The 12,441-nt window shown below is 40.5% G+C and overlaps 1 protein-coding gene and 1 long non-coding RNA gene across 3 annotated transcripts in view; one reads left to right on the top strand and one right to left on the bottom strand.

The window, feature by feature from the left end:
* Nucleotides 1-6,625, top strand: part of LOC124378326 (pseudouridine 5'-phosphatase) — a 32,516-nt gene extending 25,891 nt beyond the window's left edge. The window contains exon 4 of the mRNA XM_046837922.1: nt 5,820-6,625. Coding sequence (XP_046693878.1) covers nt 5,820-5,996 — 177 coding nt within the window. The 3' untranslated portion in view covers nt 5,997-6,625. The remainder of the gene's footprint in view (nt 1-5,819) is intronic.
* Nucleotides 5,820-7,692, bottom strand: LOC124378327. Of its 2 annotated transcripts, none has more exons than XR_006924204.1 (2): nt 7,321-7,692; nt 5,820-6,019 (listed from the first exon to the last, which is right to left on the bottom strand). It is a non-coding gene; the product is annotated as an uncharacterized LOC124378327 (long non-coding RNA). The 2 variants fall into 2 exon arrangements; XR_006924205.1 differs by lacking the exon at nt 7,321-7,692 and adding an exon at nt 7,185-7,309.
* Nucleotides 7,693-12,441: the final 4,749 nt, after the last annotated feature.

Below are 12,441 nucleotides of genomic sequence, written 5' to 3'. Positions count from 1 at the left end.
CATTCTTTTTCTTGTTTTTTTATACGACCATTCTTTCTGTGTCTCCTTTGGCCTCGGTGCTCTTGGCCCTGGCTTGATGTGTATCAAGTGCAAGTCAGGAATATCATCTGATTGCTTTGCTTTGACATTCTTTCTTAGTTCCTACTTGGTCTCACTTGGTCTTCCTTTCCTTGGTTTTCTCTGGTCCTCTTACAGGAGATGTAGATTATTTTCATGTAGGTTAGATGTAGATTATTGCCATTATTCGGTGAGCTGCTCAACCTCGAAATATGTGTCTAATAGAAATACTTACATCCTTATCTATAATTCACCATTATACAAGCCTTTGTCTAACTAATTTGCAATACTACTTGATAAATGGTATCTTTGCCCCTCCATGAAGTTCTAGCCAAGCTGGCACTAACAAGACTTTGCGGCCTCATTCAACCCAACTGTAAAACTGTATCTTGGTCTGGGCATGGTACCAGGGGAAAATCGACCTCCTTGCCTCTGATTATCAGCCTGCCTTCCCACTCATCCTCAGAGCGAATAGGCAGTTTCCCATTGGCCAGAGTCCACCTGATTCCCTCTGATTTACTTGAGCTGTGCAATAAATAATGGAACTGAAATTGTGATGTGCCAAATATAAGCATACTTTTTTTTTAAATGCAATGTCTATCAGTTCACATCTTGAAGCCTAAACAAAGGGATTTATTATTTTTCTCCTGTCTCTCGGTGCTGTCGTTCCTTTAGCACAGATAATAATCCATTCCACACCATCCTCTCAGGGCTGTCCCCAGGCGTAGTGATGGTTTCAAAAATGCAGCCTGTGCAATCTGTTGTCATCTTGAGAATAGGTTTTACAACCTTCTTTACAGATATTCGTTCAAACACACACATATATCGGAGTTCACAGGGTTTATGTAGACAGAATTTAACCTATTCAAAATTTGTGCGTCCTAATGTGACGAGGAATGTGTGTAGGCGAGGGTTTAGCTGCTAATGCTGCTAAAAGCATTGCCTTTTTTTTTGAGATTTTGGTTCCTGGGTGGTCTTCAAAAGAGTAAGAGTCTTGCATAAGTGTTTTTAGCAAGCCTGGCTTTTTTGTGGTTGACTTTGTTTGTCATTTACAGCGTTTTTAAACATATTTATAGCAAATATCTCTCAGTTTAAGAAATAATTAGCAGATATTAGGAGATATAGAGAATGTCCTCATTGGTCTTATCAGAGTCCCATTGCCTTCCTAAAGCGTGCATGTTTAAATCCGTTCCCCAAGGGTACATGATGCCGTACTCCATCTGAGAGTTTGTGCCATGTTTTCTAGGCTTGCCTTCCTCCACTGGCACTGACAGAAATAGGTAATTTTAATGAGATTTTTCCTTCTGTCAGACAGAACTCGTGATATTTTCTCCCCACTATTGCGCTCTCCTGTACGAGTGCGTCGTCCTCATTTGGACCGTTTTAGGCACCAAAGCTGCTTTGCTCATGCCGTGTGGACCGAAGTCGTAAGTCACAGGGACATACATTGGTCATCTGGCATGTGACATTTTCCCAGAGTGCCAGAGCACAGATGGACTCTGATGTGTCAGGTCGTGTCTGTTTCATCATACACGGCTGCAAGCAGTTCATGGTAAGCGTTAAGGGCTAATGTGGGTGGATGGAGTCTGTTCAGCAAGGATGGGAGTGTTAAACATCGGGCTTTAAATCAGGGGTCCCCAAATTATGGGCCATTTGGAACAGCCTTCTGAACAATGGCAGACATTTTTTAAAAGTCATTTTAAATATATGTTTTACTCATATCATATCTGTATTTGATAATAAAGGTTGGTTTTCAAACAAAAATTTCCCTTAGTTATGAATAGTATTTGAGCCACAGATAGTTGATTGCTGGAACTCTCAGCTATCACTAAAAAATATCCATATAATATAAAATCCAATAGTTTTTCCGGCTCCTGTTCTGCTGTCATTACGAGAGCGGCCTCTAGAGGCGAATCACTGACGCCACAAGATGTTAGATTTTACACGTGAGATTACACTGCATGCTGCACGGAGTGCGCTATATTATATTTATTATTTGCAATGTATTCATTATATTATTTTATTTATTAATAAATATATTTAAATTGATTTTCTTTTAGCACATTTTTTATACTGTTTTTTTTTTTGTCATTATCATAAGAAATAGAAAAGTCTAACCATCATAACTTGGGGACTATCTATTTATATCTCATATTCTATCAAAAAAGTGATTTTTTTTCTACATAATTTGCCTTTTAAATGGCTGTTAGCTCTGAAACCGATCTCAACAGCCCTGCACTTTCACAGAGTACGCACGCATACGTTTTTCCAACGGCATTTTCCATCCCACAATAGATAGCATAAAATGGCCACTTTTACTCCACGTCTACCCACACTCTCTACTCAGCAACTTGCTGAATAATTCCGCATTCTTTAATTTATGTGTGTGTGTGAGACGAGACTGGTTGGAAGCTGTCCATTTAAACTCGGGGAATGATGGTGATGGTACACTGAAGGAGTCAGAAAAATAGCTCCCATGAATACATCTTTTTAGAGGATTTGGGTGTTTCACTCAGGTAAGGGTTATGGTACAAGGCAGGATATAATCCTAGATGGGACACCAGTTTATTCAAACACCTGCTGACGTCGTAGAACATGCAGACCAGTCCCTGAGTCCAAGACAGAGTGAGGGACTCTGGAGCTTTGACGTAGCAATTCTACGTCAAATAAAAGGTCTAGTTTTTCAAAACCAGTCTACTGGTCAAAAACCAGTATCCGTCACTGAGGTGGTCTGGATTTGTTTAAGTTTTGAAGAAGTGCCTCGATTTTCTCTAGAGTTCTGACTTAGCGTCTTTTTTTCCGAGGCGGCTCTCACCGTCATAATTAGTGGTGTTTGGGTGAACGTCCCTGTCTCTTCGCTCCTCATCTGCCAGCGTGATTGACACGCATTCTGCAGCCGATTCATACAGAAGCCGTGACTAATTACCATCTCTTTCCTGTCGTCCTTTCCCATCCCTAAGACGGAGAGAGCGATGCTTCTCCACTTCAAACGTCAAACTCCGCCAAAGCCCGACATTCTTTTGTGTTTCGCTTCTCTCCCTCCTCCCGCTCTCACAATGTGAGAATTAGTGATTATAGGTCATGTGTAGGGCTCCTTTGTGTAATTAGGAGTTTTAATTGAGGCCCTCGACACAATAGAGTTAGCTAAGCTTCCTTTTCTGAAGTGCGTCGCGTTTCCTCCGGCCTTTGTATGGGACGCTTCTTCTCCGGTGTCTTTGATCGCACAAAGGCAATTAGGTCCATTCATATTAAAGTCCAGTGGGTTCGTTTATTTTACCTTTTTCTTTTTTTTTTAATTTTTCCTGAGTGCACTTCCGAGTCCGCTCTACAAACCAACTTGTGAGTTACAAAGGCAGCATAATACCTTATTAAAGACTTCTTAGAAAGAGAAAGCGAGTTTCATGTTTTAGTTTTTAGTTAGCTCACACCTTCAGTGTGTGTGAAGTTTCGCAGCAGGGCTTCTTGTCACGAAGCTGAGCTGCAACTGAGTTGTTAAAGATGCACCTTATAACCAGTACTGAACTGCCACCAAGGGGCAGCTGGATCTGGGTCACGGAGGTAACGCTCAGCATGATGTCTTGTACTCGGGTTTTCATATAAAAACCACAAGGCCAGCACAAGAACAAGAAGGTCAGAAAGTAGGCGTGTGTTTAGTTTCGCCTCTAAGTGTATTCACACACACACACACACACACACACACACACAAAGCCTTTTTAATGCTTTCTGCAAGAGAAACAAGCAAAATTTTAAAGATGCTCAGACTTTATTGAGCCTTTTTATCCTTTAAATAATTTTTTAAGGCATTCAAGCATCCTCTTATGAAACAGGTTACAGTTTATTTATTTATTTGTTTTTGTTTATTTATTAAATAATTTAAAAAAAGTTTAGAGAAAGCCCACTGTTCAGTTTGTTTTTTACTTATAGTAAGAAAAAAAACCCAACAAAAAAACACAATTTTTGACAATAAAAATTATTTACTGTAATATACCGTATTTTCCGGACTATAAGCCGCTACTTTTTTCCCACGCTTTGAACCCCGCGGGTTAAACAAAGAAGCGGCTAATTTATGGATTTTTCCTGGATTTTTCCCGGTTTCACAATCTTCAAGCCAGAAAACTGAGCCCCATGACATTAGACCAACGAAATGGCAGAACAGGTTCAGGTGAACCAAATCAAATCAAATCAAATTTTATTTGTCACATACACATACATACAGGGTACGACATGCAGTGAAATGCTTTTAACGATGGTCCGGCATGAGGGAATAAAATAGGGTAAAAAGGGGAATAAAAATATAAATATAATAACAAAATTTAAGAAAAATATAGTAAGAAAAAGAAGGCAGATAAATAAAGATATAAAGATATCTACCAATGAAATTCTTTATATTAAATCAGATGCACTCCCACTGAATCGGGCCGCACCACATCATAAATATGGATGAGGTTCCTCTGACGTTTGACCTGCCGCTCACTCGGACTGTCTACAGGAAATGCGAGTCATTCGTCACGCTGAAAACAACCGGGCATGAAAAAAACGCACTTCACCTGTGTTCTGAGCTGCACGGCATTGGGAGAAAAGATTCACCGATGGTGATTTTTAAACCCACGATGATGCCAAAAGAAAAACTTGTTGTGAAAGGAAGGAGGAAGACAGTGAACAATGACTTTCTTGGTAGGCTACTGTTTAGATACAAGCTGTATAACAGACAATGTAGACGGCTTATAGACAGGTGCGGCTTATTTATGTCCAAAATAAAAATCCTTGTAAAATTCAGAGGGTGCGGCTTATATTTGGGTGCACTTAATAGTCTGGAAATTAGGGTACACAATATAATGTACATTAGCGGTTCCCATCCTTTTTTTCACCACAGACCAGTTTAATGTCAGACAATATTTTCTGGCCTTTAAGGTGTGGCAGATAAATACAACAAAATAAAATGATACGACCGACATAAAAAACTGGGTATTTTCTGAATATAATAATAAACATGAATCCACTGTGTTGTTGTTTGTTCATTTTGCTAGCTTGGGGTTTCAATTTAGTGGTAATGTATTACGTGTTAGCGGCCGGAGGAGCCCCTTTAAGAAGGTAGAGGATGGAGGTAAGACATGTGACCGAGGCATCATGACATGCATCAAGAGTGAGCCATAGACAGATGTGGCAGAGAGAATCCGGTCATTTTCCAAAATAAAACATCGTTCAGAATCAGATAATAAATAAAACAGAAATAATGTAAGTTATGTATTCTTTCTGTGCGGCCCGGTACCTATTAACCCACAGACCGGTTGGGGGTTTAAGTTTAAGTTATTTCCAAACCTTTTGGTAAACTGGATCGTATGTTTGGCTTAATAGTAATTGTGAAAAACAGAAAATTGCTTTAAAAAAATTATTTTTTTATCAACACGGTTTATTATTATTAACATTTGTGACACTGTGCTAACTCTAGTTTCTTTTTGATACCCCTGGCATTGTTGTATATGCTTCAAGTTTAATAATAATTTAACAAAAGCGCTCAAAGTGCGAGGCGGAGACTCGACAAACTTGCGGTCCGCCAAAAAATGGGATCAACAGCAGAAGTAATTCATGAACGTTCATTGATAACCGTAACCCCAAACTGAAATCTGATATGATGTGATGGAAAAGCAGAATTCTTTTGTACTAATTAACATGTTTTTGGTCTGAAATGAATATAACTGGACTCATTTTCTTGTGTTTAAGGTGTTTTTGTGTGAATGCTGAAAAGTTTTTTTTCTCTGCAGTGTCTGGTTTTTGAAGACGCCCCCAATGGAGTGAAAGCAGGCTTGGTGGCTGGCATGCAGGTGGTCATGATTCCCGATCAGAACTTGGACTGTGCTCTAAAACAGGGGGCTACGCTGGTGCTCGACAGCATGGAGGACTTCCGACCCGAGCTCTTCGGCCTTCCTGTTTTTGATTAAACGCCGATTTGTGCACCTGTATCCTGTAAATCAACCAATGAAAAGCTATAATGAGCAGAGGAATCAAGCTCAGTTCTTATGAGCCACATAAACACTGTCATTGTGATTTCTGTAGCGTAATTAATCCTTCATTTTCACTCGTATAACAGATTGTATAAAGTTTACTTGGAGATGATTCAAGGGATGAACTGAAACGCAAAAGCACTAATCAATGTAAAGAGAAAGCGAAACGATGCTCCGTTTCCGTCCGTTATGCTTCTCCATGCTCGTTATGCTTCGCAGGAAACGTGATTGAAAGCAAGCATAATCTGATTGGTGCAGCTCACTGAGCCAATCCCGAGCCTCGAACTCTCGGTGCACCCATTATGCACTCTGAACGCCGACGGCTCGAACGCCACCCAAACCGATTTTGATTACGCCGCTCAATTAGGCGCAATCAAGCCATTAGGCCACATCGACTTTTTTTTTTTCCTCTCGCTTGCACTTTCATCCTCCCCCTGCGCTTTTCACTAAATTAGTCACAGTAATGGTTTACTTTTATATTTAACACACCAATGATACGTTGTCTGAAGGCTGGGTAAATCCCCAATTTGTCCTCCTTTACACAATAAAGCATTTCATTTATACAACGTCTTTTTTAAAATTTTTTTTATTAAACAAAAGTATTGGGACGCCTGATTTTCCCAGGGCTATGTGGTTCTTTCCCAAACTTGACATCACACAATTGTACAGGGAGTCTTTGGATGCAGTAGCATTACGTTTTCCTTCACTTGTGCTAGGAGACCCAAACCTGTTCCAGCATGACAATGCTCCTGTGCACAAAGCAAACTTCATGGAGATATGCTTTGCATGGGTTGGAAGATCTCATGCTATAGAGCTCCAACCCGAATGAACACCTTTGGGATGAACGTTGACTGCACCAAAAGCCTCCTTATCTCATCTACAGCAGTACCTGAATTTACTAACACCCTTGTGTCTGAATGAGGACAAATCTCTACAAAATCTAGTGGAACATCTTCCAAGAAGAGTGGAGGAATTTATAAGAGCAAATGGGACTAAATGTGAAATGCAATGCTTAAAAGGTGCATACCGTTCCTATGACCAGGTGTCCGCAAACTTTTGGCAATAAAGTGTGTTACAGCTAAGCAGGAGCAAACCTTGTCTAATTCTCATGAGTGCGATTCTCACCTGCTTTTCCACCTGTTCAACACGCAGCCACCGAAACCCGGCGGGTTTTATTAAAATGCCAAAGACATTTTCAAGTTCCATGCAGTGTAATCCAATAAAAAAGGATCTGAGAGACGAGGCTTCTTTCTGCTCATACCTGGGTTAGGCTGCTGCATGTCGCCCCCCCCCCCATCAGTGCAGTCCGAGACACACTCTGCTCTCTCTGTGAAGCCCTTCGGGATGAAACGCATTTCCAGCCTCCTTTTTTTTTTTTTTTACGCTGTGTAGCTTATGGAACTTTCATCTTATCAACCTTAAAGATGAAGCGTGGGGGGGGATCTGGAAAACTCGTTGTTCAGCGTGACGCTTACCCATGGGTCTGTAACATGCTGTTGAGCACAAGATACCCAAAGGCAGGGGTTTGAAAAGTGAGAGCTGCCTGAGTGTGTGTGAGTGTGTTGGGGGTAAGAGCATAAAACTTGCTATTGTTACGAAGCCAACCTGAAATGAACAGAAAAGCTCGGCTCGAAACAATGAAACGCATTCACAGCGAACTTGTTACTTTGATGCACGGGCACATAATACGCCAGCAGAACAACATGGCCGCTTCGAACAAAGAGCCATTTGTATGTTACTGTTTGTGCGCTCTGAAGAAGGAGCGAAGACTTAGCAGGTGGTGTGGAAAAATTAAGCCGATGCGTGGGAGGGCACCTAAACAACTGCCTTCTCAACTAGCAAACGTGCGATTTGAACCCCGGGTTGTTTTGATCATCTGTTAACAGAAAGAACAGAAACTGATACTTACGCCATGATAAAAATAACCGACAACAGAAAAAACTCCTACCCTGAGCTTTTGTAAACGAATCAAATAAAGGTAATGTCAGTAACTTTGGACATGGCATGACGGTTGCGGAGGCTGAGGAACTCCCAAATGCTGATACTACTAACATTACATCTGGATTCCCCCCCTGTTTTCAGAGTCATAGTGGCAGGGTTTGGATGGATGGATGGATGGACAGAGATAAAAAGGAAGGATAGAGGGAAGGTTTCCAGGGTCTTGGTGGCAAAGTTCATGATGGAGGAATGGATGCATGGATGGGCAAAAAAAATGTTTAAGATGGATAAAAAAATTAATTGAAAATGTAATTTTTTAAGAAATAATTTCCAGGGGCTTAGTGGCAGGGTTCATGATGGAGGACTGGATTTATGCATGGATTTAAGAAAGAAAGGATGGAAGCAATGTTTCCAGAGGCATAGTAGCAGGGTTCATAATGGATGGATGGATGGATGGATGGATGGATGGATGAATGGGTCTTAGTGGCAGAGTTCATAATTGATGGATGGATAGGTGGATGGAAGAAAGGAAGAATAGCTTAGTCGGGGGATGGATTGATAGATGCAGAATGGGTGGAAGGACGTTTTCCAGTGACAGGGTTCATAAATGGTGGCTAGATGGGTGGAGTAAAGAAAGGAAAGATAGCTCAATGGATGGATGGACAGACAAATTAAAAAAGTATAGATGGATGGGTGCATGAATGGACAAAGCAAAGAAGGATGGATAAAAGGAACGTTTCCAGGGGCTTAGTGGCAGGGTTCAGAATGGATAAATGGGTGGATAGAAGAAAGGAAGGATAGCTCAGTGGATGGATAGATGGAAGAATGAATGAATGGATGGAGGGATGGAGTCAAGGAAGGATAGCTCAGTAGATGGATGGATGGATACTGTAGGTGGATGTATCGATGGAAGGAAGGTTTCTAGTGGCTTAGTAGCAGGGTTCATAAGTGATGGATAGATGGGTGTATGGAAGGATAGACAAAGGGGTGGATGGATGGATAAATGGATGCTTACGCCAATAAACATTAAAAACATCCCTATTTGGATAGAAACTTGGTGACCAACTTACTGACCAGCACCGGTACAGAGAAACATTCAGCATAAACACATGCAGTGCAGCAACATTTCCAAATGACATGGGCAAATAATCTCCAGGTAAAATACAGTCAAATAAGATGGAATGGAGTTTAGAGGAAACGGTGAATAGTATCATGCGCCTGAAGATGAAAAATGGTGACTCGAGAGGCGACGTGTCAAAACGAGGAAATGAAAGTCTATTCGACAGAGAGTTTAAAGAAGCATTAGTGAGAAACTGATCATGACAGGGTGCAACAGCAAAAAAAAAACTGTGCTACAGGATACACTGAAGAGGTTCAGAACACAGCAAAAGAAGAGACGAGAGACAGATTACTCCCCATTTCAGTCTTCAAGCCAAGCCTAAATAGACAGGAGGAACCGGAACACCACAATTCATCTTCAGTGTCAGCTTTTCTTTTCTTGCTGAGTTGAATCTCACCTTGAAGGAAAAAGAAACCCAAGCATACAATAGACAAAGCCTACTGGTGGGTATGACCTGATTTTGTTATGTACTGTACATGAGTGGTCCCCAACCCGTGGGCTGCAGACCGGCACCAGTCCGTGGGTCAATTGGTACGGGGCCTCACAGAAAGAATACATAACTTACATTATTTCTGTTTTATTTGTTATCTGATTCTGAACGATGTTTTATTTTGAAAAATGACTGGATTCTCTCCACCACATCTGTCTATGGCTCACTCTTGATGCATGTCGTTTGGAAGAAGCAACTTGCATGCATGGAACCAAGAAAGAACTGGGATTTCAACTTATGACCTTTTGATAAAAAATCCAAGTTCAACTTTATTTCACAATGAACATTGTCTTAAAGCAGCTTTCCAGAATGTTAGTGTTATAGAACAAAACAAACATTTTGAGTGTGCATTTATTTATTCCTGATGATCAGCCTGGAGCAACTGTGGCATTAAAAAACTCCCTTGATTTCATTCCTTTGATATGTAGAGTTCTGCAACTACACCGATCAGATATAACATTATGACTACCTGCCTAATATTATGTTGGTCCCCTTTATGCTGCCAAAACAGTTCTGAACCCCTCAAGCATTAAGAGCATGAACTTCTTCAGCAGTTTGAGCTACAGGAGTTTGTCTGTTGGATCGGACCACATGGACAAGCCTTCACTCCCCATGTGCATAAGTGAGCCTCGGCCCCCACGACCCTGTCGCTGGTTCACCACTGTTCCTTCCTTGGAGCACTTTTGATAGATACTGACCACTGCAGACCAGGAACATCCCACAAGAGCTGCAGTTTTGGGGATGCTCTGACCCAGTCGTCTAGACATCACTCAAATCCCTACACTTGCCCATTTTTCCTGCTTCTAACACTTGAACGTTTTGTACAAAAATGTTAATTTGCTGCCTTATAAATCCCACTCATCAATACCATGATATCAGAGATACTCAGTGTTATTCACATCACTAGTTATAATGTTATAATGTCATAATATTAGGCCTGGTTGGTGTATCTATATTATATTTGTTGGTTTCCTGTCTGGAAAAATCCTGAACAACAATGACTGCAGAGCTTTACTCATAAAGGCGACTCCATGTCATCTTGAGCTTCCAGACTGGAGCCGAGCTCCAAAGACAACCAAACCAGGCTAGTTTGGAAAATAAATGTATTTATTTGCCCGAAAGGAAGATAAGATGCTCCCTAATTGTTGTAGACGAGGGAAATGAGACCCTGAAGCAGCCAAGCGCTTTGCTCGTGCTCTCAAATTAAATCAATCAGGGTAAAGGCAAAAATAAGAGATTTTTAAATACAAAAGACACTGAAGATACGCAGGAAAAGGAAAAAAAAGAGTGCAGCAATATTAGGTGTTTACATGGCCATGGAGGCGTACAGAGCAGCTCGGTGTCGAGCTTCTTTAACAAAATAGAAGTGTGATGAGGAGGCCTCTGTACTGCCCAGTCGTACATGCCAAATCATATCAAGCATCGGTGGTCTCAATGACTGCTTCTATCATTTTAATTACTGCAGGATGGAATGCAGATTCATTCTTTTTTCAGCATCGGGTTAGCATGAGCGTCCGCCAGCTCCTGAAACTTTGCAAAGACTGAAGAATTGCGTGGGACAAATGGACAATAAATTAATGGTAAATCTTTTTTTTTTTTTATTATTATCCTAAAAAAGGGTCCCTGGTGGTCTAATGGTTAGGATCAAGCGCTCCCACCGCTGCGGCCCGGGTTCGATCCCCAGTCAGGGAACCAACCCCAGCCACTCTTAGTGCCGGTTCCAAGCCCGGATAAATGGGGAGGATTGTGCCAAATCAAACATGCAGATGATCCGCTGTGGCGACCCCTAATGGAAGAAGCCAAAAGAAAGTTTATTATTATCCTAAAAAAATTATGTATGATCGGCGATTCCTCACCCCCCTCTCGCAGGAAGCCTCATGAAGCTTTGCTTTATAGAAGTTTAACTGTAAGTCGCACACCACAGGGAGGGCAGCCGGGAGTACTACAGTGTGAAATACTACATCATAACGCAGCCTCCTCAGAAATAATACGCAGGGGGGAGGATTTTTCAGAGTAGACTGGGAGGTTCAAAGACCCAGCGCAATTAGTGTGCTTTATGTGGGGGGCGTTTAAAAAAAAAAAAAACAGGCCTGTTGGTAAGCGTTTTGAAAACAAGGTCCTGTCGGATTGGGCTTTAAAGCATCAGAGAGAGAAGTTACCATTAAGCTTCCAATGAGTTTAACTTGGTATTTAATTGACTCCTTCTGTCTCTCGTTGTTTTACTCCGACAGAGTTTTAGTGGCATGTTAAAAAAAAAAATCAACTATAGATTGAAGTCGTACAAGAATAAATTACGAGAATAAACTCAATATCGTGTAAGAGCAAAGTCGAAATTACGAGACCGAAGTTTAAATATTTAAAGAAAATTACGGAAATAAATTTGAAATCTTGTGAGAGCAAAATCGAAATTACGAGACCAAAATTAAAATATTTAATGAAAATTACGAGAATAAACTCAAAATCTTGTCAGAGCAAAGTCGAAGTTACGAGACCGAAGTTTAAATATTTAAAGAAAATTACCAGAATAAATTCAAATTTACGAGAAATATTTTTAATATAAAGTTTAAATCCTGGGAATAAAGCCGAAATATTATTAAAATAAATTTCAAATTACAAGAATAAAGTTGGAATATTAAAGAAAATAATGCCGAAGTATTCAGAAAGTCCGAATTACAAGAATAAAGTTCAAACCATGAGAATTAACTCGAAATATTTTGAGAATACAGTCAAAATATTTAAGAGAATGAAGTCAAAATGTTTTCAGAATAATCCGTAGTAATACGTGATTAAAGTGGTAGTGTTTTGAGAAAAATCACAGAATTACAAGAAACATT

Source organism: Silurus meridionalis, chromosome 24, assembly GCF_014805685.1.
Source record: "Silurus meridionalis isolate SWU-2019-XX chromosome 24, ASM1480568v1, whole genome shotgun sequence".
Lineage (NCBI taxonomy): Eukaryota > Metazoa > Chordata > Actinopteri > Siluriformes > Siluridae > Silurus > Silurus meridionalis.
Note: the sequence above shows the minus strand (reverse complement) of the source record. Positions and strands in the feature narration are given on the sequence as shown.